Source organism: Genypterus blacodes, unplaced genomic scaffold (genome assembly GCF_046128005.1).
Source record: "Genypterus blacodes isolate CSIRO-AG114 ecotype Tasmania unplaced genomic scaffold, CSIRO-AGI_Gbla_v1 ptg000055l_1, whole genome shotgun sequence".
NCBI lineage: Eukaryota > Metazoa > Chordata > Actinopteri > Ophidiiformes > Ophidiidae > Genypterus > Genypterus blacodes.
In genome coordinates, this window is record NW_027466867.1 from 4,873,069 (window position 1) to 4,891,316 (window position 18,248).

At 45.8% G+C, this 18,248-nt stretch overlaps 3 protein-coding genes across 5 annotated transcripts; 1 reads left to right on the forward strand and 2 right to left on the reverse strand.

Moving 5' to 3' along the window:
• The first annotated feature begins 237 nt into the window (after positions 1 to 237).
• On the forward strand, positions 238 to 2,112 carry pagr1 (PAXIP1 associated glutamate-rich protein 1). 2 transcript variants are annotated; one of them, XM_076151950.1, is made up of 5 exons: positions 238 to 422; positions 717 to 923; positions 1,080 to 1,407; positions 1,506 to 1,594; positions 1,750 to 2,112. In XM_076151950.1, the coding sequence occupies exons 2-5, from the start codon at positions 758 to 760 to the stop codon at positions 1,983 to 1,985; spliced, it is 819 nt and encodes a 272-aa protein (XP_076008065.1). In that variant the 5' UTR covers positions 238 to 422; positions 717 to 757; the 3' UTR covers positions 1,986 to 2,112. The 2 variants fall into 2 exon arrangements, with proteins under 2 accessions (XP_076008065.1, XP_076008064.1); XM_076151949.1 differs by having other exon boundaries at positions 720 to 923.
• Positions 2,113 to 2,629: 517 nt separating this feature from the next.
• tlcd3bb (TLC domain containing 3Bb) lies at positions 2,630 to 9,947 on the reverse strand. The gene is made up of 7 exons (XM_076152085.1): positions 9,548 to 9,947; positions 7,478 to 7,680; positions 7,228 to 7,311; positions 6,757 to 6,982; positions 6,130 to 6,225; positions 4,700 to 4,809; positions 2,630 to 4,552 (listed from the first exon to the last, which is right to left on the reverse strand). Exons 2-7 carry the CDS (start codon positions 7,600 to 7,602, stop codon positions 4,285 to 4,287), a joined length of 909 nt encoding a protein of 302 aa, XP_076008200.1. The 5' UTR covers positions 7,603 to 7,680; positions 9,548 to 9,947; the 3' UTR covers positions 2,630 to 4,284.
• A 1,399-nt stretch (positions 9,948 to 11,346) lies between these two features.
• Positions 11,347 to 17,249, reverse strand: mazb (MYC-associated zinc finger protein b (purine-binding transcription factor)). 2 transcript variants are annotated; one of them, XM_076151951.1, is made up of 7 exons: positions 16,169 to 17,249; positions 15,836 to 15,986; positions 14,934 to 15,367; positions 14,138 to 14,385; positions 13,967 to 14,030; positions 13,660 to 13,831; positions 11,347 to 13,317 (listed from the first exon to the last, which is right to left on the reverse strand). In XM_076151951.1, the coding sequence occupies exons 1-7, from the start codon at positions 16,199 to 16,201 to the stop codon at positions 12,974 to 12,976; spliced, it is 1,446 nt and encodes a 481-aa protein (XP_076008066.1). In that variant the 5' UTR covers positions 16,202 to 17,249; the 3' UTR covers positions 11,347 to 12,973. The 2 variants fall into 2 exon arrangements, with proteins under 2 accessions (XP_076008066.1, XP_076008067.1); XM_076151952.1 differs by having other exon boundaries at positions 15,261 to 15,367; positions 16,169 to 17,242.
• Between the last annotated feature and the right edge of the window lie 999 nt (positions 17,250 to 18,248).

The following is an 18,248-nucleotide window of genomic DNA, read 5'->3' on the forward strand; positions in this document are numbered from 1 at the left end:
TGCGATAGTTGTGTTGCGTAAATTGGTGATGTACTTTATAAATGTAAAGCTAGTGATAAATTAAGTGAAAAGTTAAACCAATATTGCCGCGCAATAGTATTCTGGTCAATCCCTACATGCATTGCGCTAGGGAGGAAGTCGTGCCAGGCGTAGATCTATATACTAAACAGAAGACTGAAGTCGGTCATACAGGCTACGTTTGACTATCCATGTAGTGGTAGCTCGAGTGAAATGGGCAGTGCAGCAAATCCAGGAAAACGTCACACTTCTTTAGTCCAAAATGGCGCTATGTTTACGTCTCTGTATTATCGTTTATTATCGATAGCCAGTCTCATGGAGCGCTTTGGTGAATATATTCAGCGGGGAAGATAATCGGACGTAACATTTACAACAATATCAATTCGTGATACACTGGACATTCGGTATGATATTGTAGGACTGTTATGTTCATTGCAATTTGCAGGTTAGAAGTAGGTGACGATCAGAGCAGACTTTCGACTATTTTGTGTAATGCCATTAACATTAGATTAAGCGTATGGCTTTGATCACTGTTACGCATTCAGTTTGTAGTTAGCTAATTTAAGATTCACGTTTAGATTAAGTCTAAGGCAGTAAATCACTCTTGGGTAGTTCTCTAAAAGACTCCAAAGTTACATTGTGTATTTTACCTTGGGGCGTTACACCGATGTGTTTTCATTCAAACATGTTTTTTTCAGCAGATCTGTGGCCATAAACTGAGCCAGCAGCAGTGGTAAGGATGCAGGCTGAGGCCACAGATTCGACACTGAGGGAGGGCATAGAGGCGCTGGGTGTGAGGGACACTGATAAACCCGCAGCGTTCAAGGAGGAGGACAAAACGGAGCAACGTGACCCCGAAATGACAGCGTCCACAGGGAAGGACACAGCAGCCAAGGACGAGAAAGGTCACTCTACTAGTCCTAACAACCATAGAGAGAGAGATCACAAATTGCTATAATATTGCATATAAAAGTCGTGAACATTAAGCTGCATTGTAATTGCTATTTTACTTTGCAGTCCATTGCTGTTAACTGAGCTTGTCTTTTTTTGCTGCTGTTAAGATGGAGACACAATGGAGGGAGAAGCGCACAAGGATGACACCCCTGCAGACGCTGTGATGGATGGTGGGGAGGGAAAGCAGGCTGCGGCGGACGACGCTGAATGGGAGCTTGCATACAGTGACGAGGAAATGGAGGAACCTAAAAATTGGATGCCTCCACCTGCAGAGATCAAAAGACTCTATGAGCTACTGGCTAAAGGCGAAATGCTGGAATTGAACTTTGAGCCTCTTCCAAGAAGGCCCCCTACACCTGAACGCACCCCCTCGCCTGAGAGAGATGATGAGGACGAGGCAGAGAGAGAAAGGGAGAGGGAGGAGAGAGAACGCAAGTGAGTATTAGGGACACGCTTATTTCACACCAGTGGCTATTGATTTGTGTGCTGTAATGCATAGAACAAGGCTCATGAAATGTCTTATCTTTCTTCAGACCGCCAACTCCAACAGAGTTTGACTTTGATGAGGAGCAACTGCAAAACACTCCGAAAAATGCCTTCCTCAACAGACGCAGAACACCAGGTATGACCAGCAGTGACCCCTGGGACGTCACTGTTAACATTTGCTGCCACTTTCCTTGAACTTGACTTTCTCCACCAGTTGAATTTCATTATAATCTAAAAACATAGCGATCATAGCTGGACAGCAAATGATGTCCGTCTTCTTTTCCCCTCTAGGATCCTCAGCCCGCTCCTCTGTGAAGAGAGAAGCACGACTCGACAAGGTCCTCTCTGACATGAAGCGCCACCGCAAAATCGAGGAGCACATCCTGCGTACAGGGCGAGATCTCTTCAAGAGTGAGAAGAAGCTGGAAGAAGCTCTGTCTCCAAACAGCCAGAAGGAGCGGGAGAAGGAGAGGGAACGAGACAGCAACCCCAACACTATCTTCTCCCCAAGACAGAGGAGATACTGATGTATTAAGACTTTGCCTAGAATAAGGCTCATAGCTTTCCAAGGCTTTGGCAAAACTTGATTTTTTTATGTAATTAACTTTTGTATGTTTTCTATGTGTGTTTTGTACGATGGTAATAAACATTTGAACCCAAAACAATATTAAAAATGTGTACTGTATTTAGTCTGCAGCATGTTTCAAGTATGTTAGATTCCTCATATTGAATATAGATGCCTCATGTATTGCCCATAGAATTACATTAAAGTCCTCTTAGAATAGAATAGAATATATAGCTCAGAAATGAGATCAGTGCACTTCCCATTTCTCAAGATTGTATAACTGTCAATACATGGACAACTGCGCCCTCTAGCGGCCAAGATGTGCCTGTAGTAGTTAAATGTTCTTAGTTGATCTTTACAATGGAAAATTAAATTCGACAAAATACAATTTTTAATATATTGATAAAACGCAGAGGAAAGAAAACACCGGAGGCAGTTTCAGGACAGAGAAGTATATTTTAGCTAAGTTTGAGTAACAATACAGCCTTCACGTAAGGCTCAGAAGCATAGAGTATAATACGTATGCATAAATATGCATTCAAAACCACAAACCAAATAAATAAATAAATACTTACAAATAAATAACGAGCAGTTTTGTGGAATATACAGTACATCAATTGAAATGTTTCATTGTTGCCGAGAAGCAGTACCTTTATGAGCCGGAGGAACAAACAGGGAGTGGATGCACTGTGTTGGACATGCCCACAGTAGATGTCCGTATGGTTTGGCACACGCTGGCCTGTGGCGATGGTTTCAGAGCTTTGTCTCATATTGCTGACCCATTTTGCAGGACAGTGTAGCGGGTTTTAAACAAAATGGTGACAACAAGCCACTTTGCAAGTAGGTAAGAAGGTTCATCAAACTGGCAGGGTGAAAGAAATGGGTCAATAACTGGGGGAGATCCATGCAATATTAAAATGCTCAAAATCCAGGAAGTTTCCATGGACAAATTTGCCGCAAGTCAGTTACCAAGGGAACGCTTGCCTACCACGTTAAGTAGTCGTGTTTTGCTTCCCTTTAAACTACAACATAGCAAGTTATCAAATGTCATGGCCCCCTTAGTGAAATGTTCCAAAGCAATCATCTGTTTTTTGTTTTTTTGTTTTTAAAGTTTCGTCTGCCCAAAATGCATGGAAAGTCAATTTTTAAAGTGACTGTTTCTTTGCATCGCTCTCTTTTTATGCAACCTGCAAAAAACAAAAACAAAAAAACTTTGACACTAAGCAAAATGGAATGAATCGGCTCTACACCGACATGCCGTTAACGTTTGGCGGGACTTTGCATACACTACAGCAGAGGTGTCCGGAAAAAAGTTGAAACATTTTTCTGTTCTATATCGTGAATTTCATTGTCCAAAAATTGTTTCTCGGAAAAAAAAACATTAAATGCGGAAAAAATTAGACATAAACACAAAAAGTAACTAAATTAAATCAACACTGACCAAATACTGACATGAAAATCAGAACAAGTTTGACACCAGCTATGTACTGTACAGCCATCAGGTCCTCTTCCGTCTCCAGGGACAAAAATGAACAAAACTGCAACGGGCGAAAGGATAAGGCAGCAGAATACAGTCTTAAGGATTCATCTCCCCTCTAAACATGAGTCAGTATGCGGGTTGGTTACATTGTGTTAGTGACAGTGACGACATAGAGGATACAGGTAAACACTAACAAGTCAAAATACTGCTTAGCTGGGATTTTTTTTTCTTTTTTCGAAGGTCCTCTTCATTACTAAGCTGAATTCAGGCCTTCCATCTACAGCAAATGTACTAACATACAATATAATACATTCCCATTTTTCCCTGCTCTGCCTTCCCATGAGGCGAGAGGCAATTGAATTTAATCTACATGAGGGGAAAGAGACCATCTTTGTTTGCTATACATCCAGGCAATTCGCTTTTCCAGTTCAGCGCATGACTTCTTTCTTTCACAGTGCCGCGTGACATCTTTAAGTACTAAGTGCCGGAACACTCCGTTTGTTTCCCCCCGCAAAAAACTGCAAAGCTGAAATACAAAGTGGCCAAAATTCGTACACCACCAAATCCTTTGGTTGGTAGGGTTTGACTTCTGGCCACAAAGACCTCGAACACTATTTGAGGACATTTTCTGTAGCCTTCTTCATATTGCTACTGTTTTTCAAGTCTCACCTTTTCACCCTCCTTACTTCTCCTTCACATACTCATTGGTACATTCCGCTTCCCTCCTCAAGCCCCTTACTCCTCTCTCTCCCCCCCCCCCACCACCACCACGCTACCGTTCTCAGTGAGTGGTCAGCTCGGGCTCAGAGGAGCGCGTGCTGTAGCCGTTGGCAGGCTGGGGCAGTGCATCGGCGTCCGCTTGGAGCTCCTTTGCTTCGGCGGCCGTGTTTGCGGGCGGCCTCCGGGAGTGGGTGCCCCGGAACAGCCGCAGGGCGCCCCTGCAGATGAGGGAGAACCAGTAGAGCTGCGGGGCCATTAGCAGAGCGGCGCCAACGTTACAGTACCAAGGCACCGTGAAGGGAACCATGTGGAATGGAATGGATGCGTACCTGGATCCACACGACAGACAAACAAGGACAATTACAATCGCGTTTGCAAAACCCAAGACAGGGAAATCACGTGACTGTGCAAGTTACTGAGCCAATCACAGTGAGACAGCAGAACATGAGAAAAGAAAGACGGAAAGAAAGACATACCTTCCATATACGTAGTAGAGGTAAGGGAAGAGGAGGACTCGACAGATGAAAAAAGTGACCAGCATTAGAGCCCCATTCACTTTGTGCAGGAGAGTGTGTTGCTGTTTGTACTGAGAGCGGAAAAAAGGAAAAAAGGGAGGAGAGGTTCGAGATAGAGGGAGGAAGAAAACAAAAGCAAGCAGTACAGATCGGTGAAAGCAGAAGGGGTTAATCCAGCACTATATATCCATCAACTGAACGAGTGGGACGGAGGGTCAACATCTAACACGCAGCTGGATGGAGGAGATACAGCGGGACAGGAGCCGGGTTTCCACTGGACGCTTTACGCAATACAGTATTAGTATCCTACAGATGAGAAGAAAACTTATATTAATCTTAATGAGTGTCCGGTTCTGTTGACCAAGTACTTGGGCTATGTGGAAAATGCCCATCAGCCACTTTTACAGTGACATCCTACTCCGTTAACAGCGTTCAGCCAAAAATGAACCATGTCACCCAAACTGTTGATGACACAGCTGAGGGGAGAAAACATTTCGTAAGCGTTTCCGCAGTTAGTTCCCACATTTTCCTCCCTCTCCTTTAGGCCACACTTCTGTAAACATTCGCCCCCCCAGCGTGAAATTTGAGCTTTTCCATAACAAAATTCTTTCAAGTCGGGAGTTCAAATTGTGCAACACGCAGGTCAGTAGAAACCCGGCTATTGTCTAAGTGTTTTTCAGATTGTAATTTGTTTATACCGGCTGACAATAGTATCGTATCGGAGCAGTGGACCTGCTGCGGTGAGATAACACTGGAGGACAAGCCTGTGTATTCAAATGGTTTCCCTCCCATTCATTCACTCTGCACAAATCCAAGCATTACATGAAATCCCAGCAGTAAAAAAAGAGAAAAAATCACGGGTCATTGTTTGTGTTGATTGCCCCGGTAACGAGAGGACAAGAGATCTCAGCCCCAACCTTGTTCATCAAACAGTCACATGCATTTTTTGGGGGGTTCGGAAAAGAGCAAGGTGCCGAGTGATAAAGGGGGGGAAAAAGGACAAGCTGATACTGTAGCCGTGGAATATCCCGTCTAAATACTAAGAGCTATATTCAGAGGCGAACAGCTGTGGGAGCCCCTGATGGGGGGGAAAAAGGCGGCAGCACTGCAGGGGTAACCTTCACCACACATACTCTACATACGACCACACAGACCTACAGCACATCCCCATGCGTGTGGATCTACCTTCATCCCAGCAAACTACTCGCAGGTTACCAATGAATCAGCGGTGTGTCATGCGAGACTCGGGTCAACAGCGTGAACAAGGAAATATCTTGTCCGTATAATGGAAAAGGGGAAACAGAAATGGAAGAGTGCAGGAGAACTTTAGTGACAACATGCGCATGCAAATACCGACAAATCTGCCCGATTTCCGGAGCCGACACAATTACCTGGATGAGTATTTTCCCGAGGCAGACGGAGGGAGTGCTGAGCTCGGCCATAAACATGACGCCCTGGAAGTAATCGCCTTTTCCTTGTCGCCAGAACTGTGGAGATAAAGAGGTTCGGGTTTAAGAAATGACTGAACTACTCCTTTGTTTCCGTTTCCCTAACTCATTCACCAAATCCAGACACGTGTTCATACCTCTGTGCAGATTTCATGTCAGTGTGGCTCGAGCAGCAGCTTCTCTCAAAAGCAGGGAGCCACACTCTTAACCTCACTCTCACTTTAATGACTGGTTTAAATACACACCTTGGAATTTGCATATTCCTAGAGTTGCCGATTATAATCACATTACGCTCTCCGCTCCGCTGGCCCTCTGCCTGCATGCACACACAGCTGTGCTGCACGGCCCCAGCAGGTGACGGCACATTAAACTACTCCACGTTCCGATTGTGAAGCATTTCAGGACTTTAACAATGGAGATGATTCATTATTAAGCATAAAATTATACAGTCAGTGAGTGAGGAGGTGGGTTTCCCTAGATTTGAGATTTGAATCCTATTCATATAAAACTGAGTACCAACAGCTGGAAAATGCAGTGTTTTTTTGCAACAATGTGATGTGTGACAGTTACCACAGAGACGGGGAAGCAGACGGTGACCATGACAACGTGGTGTAGCACCATGAGGAACTCGCGGCGCAAGTAGCTGAACAGTGCCGTGCCCATATGCTGGGGAGCTGCAGAGGCCTCCTCGTGCCCTTTGACGCAGAGTTTGTACCAATAGCACATGAACATGGCGTAGATGTCGTATACAAAGTAGGGAACGGCAAACACGATGTAAGAGCTGGTCAGCCAGTGCCTGTGTAGAGAGGGAAGATAGATAGAGATCTCCTTTTAGAACAGGGAGAGAGAAGAGATTTCGTCACAGTCTGAAGAAAATAACGTTTCTAATGCAGTCCACAGAAACCTCAGTAGAACACATGTCTGCTGATTCACAACCGTCTAACTGCTATCTAACATTAAATCCTTGGACTGTTCGTCAACAAACAGTACAGACTGGTCAAAGAAGGGGGAATCAAATGTGATAACAGTGGATTCACTTACTGGTCCTCAAGGATGTCATCGCAGGAAGAAGCAATGATGTAGCCAGCCGAAGAAGCCATGACTGCCTGAACTGACGATACCAACCTGGGGAGAGTGAACATCACATAAATGCATCTCCTCCACGAGCCAATGAGATTAAAGCTTTTACACCGTCTAGTTAGTAGATGTGGCGTCTCTCTCTCTCGCCGCGTGGTTCCCCTATCGTATTACTGCGCATATCAGACCAAAACTGCCCGAGGAGTTCTCTCACCTGGCGGATACGATGACTGCATCGCCCTCACTCCACCTCAGCGCCGGGATGGATTTCAGGCATTGTTTGGACAGGAGGAAAAGGCCTGGAAAGAACATAGACCCAGCAGCTAGGATGGTCAGCATGGTCCCTGGTGATCTGTCAGCGTCAAAAAGGTCAGCAGGCAATCTGGTTTCTGAAGACCGGTCTCTCTTTCCCCCCCTCTGAAAAACACAAAAGCATGACACAGGGTTGGTAAACAACTCTGGACTGAGCTAAGCGATGTCGTCCTCCATTGTATACACAATACGTGAAGCGCCCCCGCAGGCCAAAGGGCGCTCTCCTAATCACCTTCAGTGTTAAACGTTCACACCGCTGGCTCTCAGTCACCCTGGAGAAAGCTGTGGAGAGCCGTGAGTTCAAATACAGGCGGAGGGACCGGTGCTGGTGCTTATTGACGGGCAGTACATACGCTAGTGTGCTCAAACCGGAACGTCAATCATGTCACAAGTAACCACTGTGACATCGTTAATGATTCTCCAAAGTAAAGCTTGTGTCATTAACAATGACACATGTGACATCATGCATGATCCCATTGTCTCTTATTTGGACCTACTGTGATGGGTTAATGCAAATCAACAAATACAAAAACTAAATCCAAATGCAAATGATGAAGCCCTGAGGTTTGGAGGCGATTGGTCAATGGTGCTCATTGTATTGACTTACATACACACACTCTCTGGTGACAGTAGTATAGGAAGGTATGAATGGCTGCACTTAATTACATAATAAGGGTCCATATGATTTATTAAGAGGTGTTGGTTGAACTCGTGTTTCAGGCCTGCTGTGCGTGATGCGTTAGATTGCGCAGGTGTCCCTAATAAAGTGGTAAACCCGCTACATTCCAGGCCATCCTTAAATGAGAGGCAGCATGTGGATGAAGTGGGACAGAGACTGGAGAGGAGGACATGTTCTATAGAGGGCTGGAACCGTGCAGAATATTAAATGCTGAGTACAGTGGCGAGGCCTTTTAGTGCAACATGCTGCCCGGGGCATCTAATGACACAGGGCGCATTATTCACTCTCTCTCTTCCCCCCTCTCCCTCTCCCATCCTAGTCCGGGGGAAAGCGTGTGTTAGTTCCGCGCGGTTATGCGGTTTGCTTCCACGACTAGCTGACTCATTACATAGTTGAGGTCCATTAGCAAAATACGCATTGCGCTATTTTTAAAATCCTCGCCGTTGAATATATCGATATAAGTTGGGGGGCAGATGCTTGCTTACGGTCCCTGACAGCAGCGGCGTGGATCGCTGGTTAATATAAAACCGGTGAGAAACGTGCTACTGGACGAGCCATGACAGGTAGCGGGCCAGATAACCCGCTGGACCACGATACTACCACCGCTGTAGATGTTAAGCGCCATTAATACGAAGTCAACGTGATTTTGACTTGAGTAATGCTGGATAGATTCCTATAGCAGACGGAGACTGGTCTGCATACGTCAAATTAACTTCGTACTAGTTGTGATGTTTTCAACGAAACATACTAGCCGGTTCAGCTCACAATGACGGTAAACCGCTTGAAGATATCACAAGCTGGCAATTTGGTTGTCAACTTGTTCGCGCATGAAACTGGGTCAAGCAGCAAGCATTAGACCGGGTCTGGTCCTATCAAAGAGCATATAAAGATAATACCCCTCGCATATGAGACACGGTTACAGCATCGCATGCTAACAATGACGCCGGGGCACCGTAGCTAACATAAGCTTCTAGCCCAAAACGTACGGTAGTTAGCCAACTCTGATAACAAGGGCTTAGTTAGCAGCATTTGCGTTTGTAACTTAAATCCCATAACGTTAACAAGTTGTGCAAAGACACACGAAAAAACAGCAGTGGGTTTAATCTGGTGCACGCTTCGACATCATTTTGCGACCATATAACAATGGCGTTTAAATGCGTTAGCTCGTTTGTTTGTAGCAGTTAGCCACGAGCAGCTGCTATGCTAGCGAACCAGTGAGCCCTTACCACGGCAAACAGGCTAACAGGATGGAGGTTACACATGTTTTAAATGCACCCAAACGAAAACACTTACACGGAGACTTTACAGAGTCCAGTCAGCGGCCGGTAGAAACTCGTGTCCAGCAGAAAGCGTTTGACGTTGAAGATGTCCCGGGGGTATCCGCCTCGTTGATCCGCATGTTTATTCGGCCACTTCGATGTGTGAAGTGTAGCAGCAGCGAGCTAACGCTAGCTTGCAGTAAGTTGGATCGAAGTCTAGGCGAGGGCAGTTCGCAGTCAGCATTTGGCGACTAGATGACGATCTAGCAAAACTAAACTAATACGTGAAACTGCAGCGGGTCTAAGATAAGGAGGAATAGCGAAGGAACAAGGAGGCGATCTCCGCGCAGGTGTCAAGGGTAGTAGCTGCTGCTGCTGCTGCTGCTGCGCTCTGTCATCTCCTGTGAGCTCAGAGCCCGAGCCGAGTGACTCAACAGTGGACTCTGCTGCGCCAGCCGCTTCCTACAGGTCCAAGCAGCAGCAGCAGCAGAAGCTCAGCGCCACACACACACACACGCGCGCAAGCACTGCACTGCATTGCATTGCATTGCATTGCATTGCATTGCATTGTCAATGGACTGTCTGTTGTTTGCTGTGCAGTCAGAATGCAATGGGTTGTACATAAAGCAGAATGAAAGGATGTGGAGTGCATTCACGTTTATCCAGCCTGTTCACCCAGATATACACACATCTGTATGGAAGGAAAGAAAACAGCACCACATTGTCATTTAAAGTACAGTAACTCCTGTATGGTGTTGTTTTATGTGTAAAGTCCCAGAGAAGTGTTTATCTTTGAGAGGCCTCCAATGTGACCTTTACACTGAGGAGGTCTGGAAGCATTCTGTAGGCTCATGCTCCTGATGCTTTACACCTGCACAAGTGTGGATGGATCCTCTATGATGACTGACTGGGTTGAGCACTTATGTCCCTTCCTTCCTTCCTGTTCCTTTGTTCTCCTAAGCCTTTATAAACAACATGAACAGGATCTGGGAGAGGTGAAAATGTGTAAACAGGTCCAAGAAAATCATTTACTTTTGTTAAGATTTTTAAATATCTTCTGTTAAGAAATCTGCTATTAAACCGTTTCTTGGGTTTGTGTACTGTAGTAGAATACACAGAATTCCATGAGAACATTACTGTACCGAGTTAACAAACTCTTTGCTGTGATAGTTTAGTCACCGTTCCACTGAACAGATCAAGTTTAAGCTTGGGCTCAGCAGTAGCAGGAAGAACTCTTTAGTTTTTTACTTCCTACAGTGCGAATACTGGACTATCTCTAAAGTGACATCACTTCAGGTAATAGAAACATTACCAAGATGGATCACCGCATCCTCAAGTGTTTCATTCCCATATGAACACAGATCTGAGGGTGTGTGTCACATATTTCATGTAGTTAGGTTTCAGGTGAACAGATCAGCACACACGACAATCCCCATTTACTCATTTTACTTTAAATTGTCCAAATTACAAAATAATAACATGATCTCTACTTCATCTACAAAATAACATATTTATGACTGTAGTAAGCATCATTGATTTTTTTTTTGCTCTAACAACCTTTTAGACATGCATACTGTTGAGAAATATAAAAATATAAATATAAATACATCCCATTAATATTCTTAATGAATCCATGACTAAGATTTGAAATATTTCATAATAAAAGAATTAAAATGCAGTTGAGTACAATAAGGCATTTAGATCGCAATAGCTGTACAGAATCCTAGAGCAGAGGTATTACTTTTTTTTCTTAGTGTAATGGAGAAAACTTAAAACTCACATGTCATAAATCACTACTTTTCTCAACAGGAAGAACAATTTTTCAAAATAAAAGAAAAAAAAACGAGAAAAAGGAAAAAAAACAAAAAAAACAAACCTCTACAAATCTCAAGGTAACAACACAAAACTGAAAAAGCACTCCAGTACAAGCCAGGATTTGTATACTAAACTCACAACGCTCATTTTACCAATTTGCCTGACCTGTGACTTTATAAGCCCTTTCTTGACACCACATGTCAATCACAATGCAACTCAAAGCAACCAATAAACATCCAAGGGAACAAATGGAACATTCTTCGCATTGATGAGGAACAATTATGACTGGTGTTCAGACCGTTATGTGCTATACATAGTGTTAAATGGCTAAATCTAATGCTTCAAAGTTTCACTCATTGGACTGGTATACAGACGAAATCAAACAGGACTATGGCGATGACAGTTACAATCAAATCAATGGCCGACAATGTTAAAGGTCTCTGGATAAAACCGACATTTGACTTTCAGTAGCAATCCGTTTGCAGCCGACTAACCTAGTGGATCTGCTGAAATGTTGTTTTTGTCACGACAGCTCCCTAACAATAAGCATGACTGAGCGAGCTTCATGCAAAAAGGTTCTTTCCCAGGTACGAGACTTGCTGTGTCAGAAGCTGAAATGTTGGATTAGCGGCTTAAGTTTAAATGGTTGTTGTTGTTGTTGTTTTTTTATGGCCAGACAGAGAGGAAGACTCCATGAAATTCCAAACCGTTTTCATTTCCACACCCATTCTGATCCTCACTGAATCAAATGATATAAACTTAAGGTGCTCAACAACTCTTATTCTTATCTCTGTACCTGAAGGAAACAAAATGAACAAATACATCCCACAACTTCATACCAGCCCGCGACATGGATGATCTCCCTGACCCAATCTAGAGACTACTTTAAACTAGCGTTACAGCTTTGTAAAAAAATCAAACGTAGACTTCAGGTTAGGGCTAACATGCTGCAGGAACCGTGACTCGCACACGCTCATACACACTCACTTATGTGTTGTTTTGTTTAGTTTGTTTTTTTTAAACACTCTGTACCACGTCGTTGTGCGGTTCTCGTCCGACTGCCGGTAATTCTCAACGCAAGCCATTTGGATTCTCAGGAAGCAAAGCTGCAAAATGGAGGTAAGATCAGAGCTGGTGTGAGATATACAGTACTTGGTGCACTTGCAGAGAGTAGCCGAGAAAGAGCAAGAGAGAGAGAGAGAGAGAGAGAGAGAGCGCAAGAGAGAGAGAGGCAGAGAGAGGACAAAGTAATACAGTAGATGCTCACAATACCACAGTTTCATTGGAGTCATAGACGTAAGAGAGCATCTGAGAAGTTTACACAACATCCGTGTTTGTCGTTAGTGTTGATGAACCTACTGGAGACGCAAAAAGTCTGTCTGTCTGCGGGACCAAACGTCTTCAACAACAGTATCGCAGCTCGTTCTCTTTTTTTCCCCTGACGCGGTCGTCTTTCCAGCTTGGAGGCGATTCTGCTCTTGAGCACCGACTGGCAATAATCGCCCGCACCCTTAATCCTCACCTTATCTATAAGTAGGATATTACAAAACGGAAACCCGGATCAGCATCTATGAGTAATGTCAACCTTCTCTGACCTTGCCCTCTGTTAAGCGACTGAGGTTGTTGTTTGCTGAGCTCTCTGCTGCTAACTGTGGGACTGTGGCGCTGCGATGCTAGAGCAGTCCGTGACGAGCAGGTCCACCACCGCATTGCCAGTGACATACACGGTGGGCGCTGTCACCATGTTGCTAAGGGAGACGGAGCTGCTAGCTGCCGCGTTAGAGGTGACGGGGCTGGGGACGCCCTGGCTGTTGGAGTGGGTGCCCATGTGGCCCTGGAGCTGCGTGGGCGTCTTGCAGTGGACGCCGCACAAGTGGCACACGAGTACGCCGCCAGAGGCCGTGCCCCCGAAGCCGCCCGGGCTGTCCTTCCACTCTTGGCCGTGGTGCTTCTGGGCATGGACACGAAGGTACGTCAGCGTGGTGAAGCCTAATGGAGGAGGAGAAGGAGAAGAGTGCGTAAGAGAGACGCGCTACTACTATCAGCCACCCTGAGGACAGGAAGGATCCAAGCTCATTTAAAACCATGCAGCCTCCACCACAGCAACAATAGTCCTCTGTTTTCATTAAATGTCACTGCTAGTATCATCCTATAGTATAAATATAACCATTGTGCCACTTTCTTACAAGAAGTAAAAGAAAAAAGGCCAGAACTCCAAGGGGAAACTGTGTACTGTCCCAAAATTCAAATGAAACGCCGTCCGACAACTTTAAACAGAATCAATAACTCTCTTTTACACAATAATGCCGTTTATAAAGTGGAGGAACTCACTGCGGTTACACAGATGGCAGACATGGTGCTGCGACTGGTTGTGCACCCTCATGTGATCGGTGATGTAAGCAGCAGAGAGGAGCTTGCCACAGATGTGGCATGGGACTCGCTCCTCGTGGCGAATCATGTGCGCACGCAAACGATCCTTTGTAGCAAAGCTGGACTCGCATGTCTGCAGGGAGAGAGCGTACATTATTACTCAGTACACACCTGAAATATGGAAGAAGGCTTTGTGAGACACCAGGTTGGCGTTCTCTGATTTACTAAGGCCTGTGCTTCATCAAATTCAATTTCCACTCGGACATACCGGGCATTTGAAGGGTCGCTCTGAGGAGTGCACCTGCCTGACGTGACTGTTCAGATGGTCCGGCCTTGAAAAAGGAGGAGAGGCGACATATTGGAACAGGTAAAAGCTTCAAACTCACAATCTTAGGACTGAGTGTTGTGTTGGACTTGGTGCGGTGTTGTGGAGTCTCACCTGGAGAAGGCCTTGCCGCAGTGCGGGCAGATGTAGGGCTTCTCCACGCCGCCCTGGTGCGAGCGGACGTGGTGGCTCATGCGGTCTTTCCTCTTGAAGCGCTGCTGGCAGATGGGACAGGAGAACGGCTTCTCGTCCGAGTGAGACAGGCGGTGCCGGTTGAGGTGGTACACGTCGCGGAACGCCTTGCCGCACGTCTCGCAGGCGTGGTTCTTCCTCACGGGGTTGGGGTTGGGATTCGCGGGCCGCTGAGGCAGAGAGACAGGCAGAGGGACAGACACTTACACTACAGAGTTGAGATGGAGACAGACCTGCAGTGTGTATGAGACTCACATTAACTCTTCCAGAGGAGTTTCACGTTTTCTTCAAACCATGCAAATGCATACAGGAATTTTAGCCAATTAAAATAAGTACGTTTGCATATCATATCCTTTGTGCAAGACATTTCTGACAAATGACTCAGATGTTATTGGAACGTTACCCACTGTAATTAATCTTTGTCCGCCTTTGCACTGCTGGTGTGACAGAACATGCAGGGGAGCACGGGGGCTTCTAGCATAGTGTTTCTCAAACTGGCCACCAAGCTTTGAAACCTGGGATGGAATTTAGAGGTTCCTGAACTGATTCTAGTAAACACACGTTACTGATATTAGTTTGACTCAATGATGCAGATGTGTGCTGATTTGTTTGAGCGCCCCGTGCAGATTCATTGGTGTCGGTGCAGCCAGGCAGCTTGAGAAACAACATGCTTGAATGTTTGGGGTTGACGACAGCCATCCACAAGGCCCTGACCCACCTGTACTGTCGCCCCAGTGGTCATGACGACAGCAGCAGGAGGCGGAGCATGGGGGTTTACACTAGCCATTATGTTCGGCATGGCAACCCCTTCACCATCCTGACTACACAGGGGGACCTGCTGGACCCCCGCCAGGACGCCGGGAGGGGCAAGAGGGGGAGGAGCGGAGAGGTGCAGCAGGGAGATGGGCACCATATGCCTCTCCGTCCTCCCTCCGGGCCCCACCGCCATCGCCGGCGGGGCCGCCAACCCCACTGCCACCGCCTGGCCGGCTGCTCCCTCCTTTGCCCCCTCCGCCTGCTCTCTGGCCCTGTCCTTCATGCGTACCCCAGTGTGGACCGACTGGTGCCGTCGCAGGTTGTAGTTGTTCTTGAACTGTTTGTTGCAGATGGCACAGATGTGGGGCACACGGGCCGGCCGAGATACAGGCTTCACTGGAGAGAGGAGACGGAGAGAGACAGAGAAGTGTTCATGTCAACACCTTCATGGTTACAATGTCGTTATTAACATGATACCTGAGATGCCAAAGGATCCAGCAAACAGGCCTGGGAGTGTTTGGACAGTGGCAGCTTTGTTTTGGTGAACTCCACTGGTTTACATGAGCATGATGGAGCCAGATTATAATAGCTACTAACAGACTTCCAATGACTTTTTCCACGTATGTTTAAAGCCAACTGATAAAAGGTGATGTCAACATCTTCACTAAACAACAACGTGCCTACATGCAGACTTCCAGTAAACTTCAACATTTCAACCAAACGGTCCGGCCTTGACGACTTCCCACCTGCAAAGATGGCTGGCAGTTTTTTTCAACCACGTTACAGTCATGATCATCACACTGCCCTACTAAGGAGTGATCCCTGTTATTTCCCTCAGGTGTTGAGGCTGTGCAGTGTCCTCACCAGGCAGGGGATCCTCACTCAGAGCAGCAGTGTCCACAGTTGAGGGAGGCTGTGCTATGTGGTCTGTGGGTGGGGTTTGGGGAGAACTCGTATGCACTGCCATGAGCTCTGATTGGAGGCTCCCCTCCACTTGGCTTTGGGTGGGAGTATTCTGGAGAAGAATTACAAGGCCATCACCAAATGTAAACACAAGTCACAGCATTATCTTGAGGTGCAACCGTTGTAATGCAAGAAGTTAAGACTGAGGGACTGCTGGACAAACATGGCGACCTGCTTCAGAAACAATAAAAACAGAGCAGAAAAAGGGGGCAAGTGAAGCCCGATCGAGCCTACCTGGAAGAGGAAATTGCTCCAAGCAGCATCCATTTTGCGCCACGGCGATGGAGATTATAAAGTCAGCTCCTGATTGCGATCGAGAACAGCCTGTGCATGGTTCGGGATCGCCACGCCGACGATCGAGGCGCTAACTGCCGCCTGGGCCGCAGCACAAACAACGGGCTTCCGGATCTTCTTGAAAAACTTGAATAAACTCGTCCGCGCAAATGTGTTTTTGTCATTGAGGTAGCCGAACGCTGCTAATTAAAATGCACGCAGCTGTTGACTCGGCTGCAGCAGACAGGCAGCAGAGGAGCAGGCCAAGACGAAAAAACGGCCCGTTTCTCTTTCACTTTGGTTTCTAAGTTTAATTCATTCAACTCAAAATAACACCCAGACGCGCTACTTCACAACAAAAAACTGCCCACCAAAAAAAACAAAACAATCGCACATTAACAGTATCAATCTCTCGCAGTGAAAACAAGACATTCTTCGTAAATATAAATTCATTTTTTGTTAACGCAAGAGAGCAAACATGGGTTAAAACACGCAACTGGAACCAAAGCGGGTCATGCTTTGCTTTTAATTTCTCAATCTATTTTTCCCCGATTTCCCCCATTAGGCCACACGGGTGTTTTGTCGAAGCCTCGCTGTTGGATTCAAGCCCTGACCCCGGCGAGCGGCGCTCTCGCCGGGCCGCAGCCTATCGCTCCACCTCGGCCGCTCAGCCGCGAGGATGTCATCTTTCTTTTTTTATCGCCCGCTCTCCCTCCTCCCTCCCTGTCTCTTTCTTCCTTTTCTTTTTTAATTCCTCTTTCTTCTCCCCCTCCTCTCCTTTTCTCGCACCGCTATGTCCCACTCGCTCTTAAAGGGATAGGGTTTCCTCTCTGGACACCCCCCTCTCATTTCCGTATCCCGCGGCGGAGCAGATCCTCTCCCCTTCCGCCCTCCTGCGTTTCTCGGCCGACACAAAATGTCCGACGTTGCGTGTGTGTGTGTCAGCTGGATCAGAGCTCCTGCGCCGTTGAGAGAAAAAAAACAAGCCCAGAACGACTTTCTATTAACGGCGAAATAACGAGCGAGCAGCGCGTCTTAAAGGGCCGTGTGCATCAGATCCTCCCAGTGCATAATAATGATGTCAGCGTCAGATAATAGCAGCGTACAGACAATAACCAGAGGATCACACACACAAGCACACGTACAGCAGGATTGGAGCGTAAACACCCGTAATCAGGCATTCACACTCATTTTATACGCCTTTATATTGCGTAAAAAAATGCTCGATGTTAGATTTGTGGTGTAGATTGAAGAGGTATGAATTATTAACATAAATGGGAAAACTGTCAGCGCGAAGAAATCACAGCTGTTCGTCATCATTTATTTTAATAATAAGGACATGCAGCTGATTTCCAGTTGTTGAGATCGAGAAATAAGTTTACATATTTTAGTTTTTCAATAACCAGAGATATTTTAAGTAGTAAAGTAAACCAAAGCTCATATGTCGTGTGTGATTTCATTTTGTTTTATTTTGAAATTCCAAAAGCCAAAATTCACTGGGAAAGCAAGAAAATACGATGATAGAAGATCATATTAAGAAGATTATAGAAGATGATATTAAGAGCATAGAAGCATAGAATTATTTTATAATTAATCACTATATCTTTTTTTTATATCATTTACCGCATTTAGACCTGTGAAGTTGGAATTGTCAAATGATTGTTTGAATGGTTTATTGCGTCAGAAAACATAAAGCGAATATCAGAATAAAGCACATCAATTATCAGATGGAGACGAGTTAATGTGTTAATAGCAATTTATTATCATTTTTTTTAAATTACCCCTTTTGTTTTCCAATACATCTGTTACGACCCATCATCCTTCTCCTCGTCAAGCTCGGAGATGCTCCATTTAAATATTTGATAATGATTTCAACCCCCGCCCCCTCAAAACTCAGATGAACCGGTGTTGTTGCTTCTTCATCTCTCGGCAGACGAGGCCTATAGTTTGACCTCCGACCCTGACGGCAAACCCTTCTACAAACACTACCACACCGATTCACCCCCCACCCCCCGCCCGTTCGCCCGCCCACCCAACACAA

Coding starts and splice junctions, on each gene's coding strand:
- pagr1 (XM_076151950.1), top strand. CDS start 758: ATGCAGGCTGAGGCCACAGATTCGACACTGAGGGAGGGCATAGAGGCG. Junction 924..1,079: donor AGCAGCCAAGGACGAGAAAG/GTCACTCTACTA, acceptor GCTGCTGTTAAG/ATGGAGACACAATGGAGGGA. Junction 1,595..1,749: donor CAACAGACGCAGAACACCAG/GTATGACCAGCA, acceptor TTTCCCCTCTAG/GATCCTCAGCCCGCTCCTCT.
- tlcd3bb (XM_076152085.1), bottom strand. CDS start 7,602: ATGCTGACCATCCTAGCTGCTGGGTCTATGTTCTTTCCAGGCCTTTTC. Junction 7,312..7,477: donor GCAGTCATCGTATCCGCCAG/GTGAGAGAACTC, acceptor CACTCTCCCCAG/GTTGGTATCGTCAGTTCAGG. Junction 6,226..6,756: donor TCTGCTTCCCCGTCTCTGTG/GTAACTGTCACA, acceptor TTATCTCCACAG/TTCTGGCGACAAGGAAAAGG.
- mazb (XM_076151951.1), bottom strand. CDS start 16,201: ATGGATGCTGCTTGGAGCAATTTCCTCTTCCAG. Junction 15,987..16,168: donor GGAGCAATTTCCTCTTCCAG/GTAGGCTCGATC, acceptor ATTCTTCTCCAG/AATACTCCCACCCAAAGCCA. Junction 14,031..14,137: donor TGCGGCAAGGCCTTCTCCAG/GTGAGACTCCAC, acceptor TCCTTTTTCAAG/GCCGGACCATCTGAACAGTC.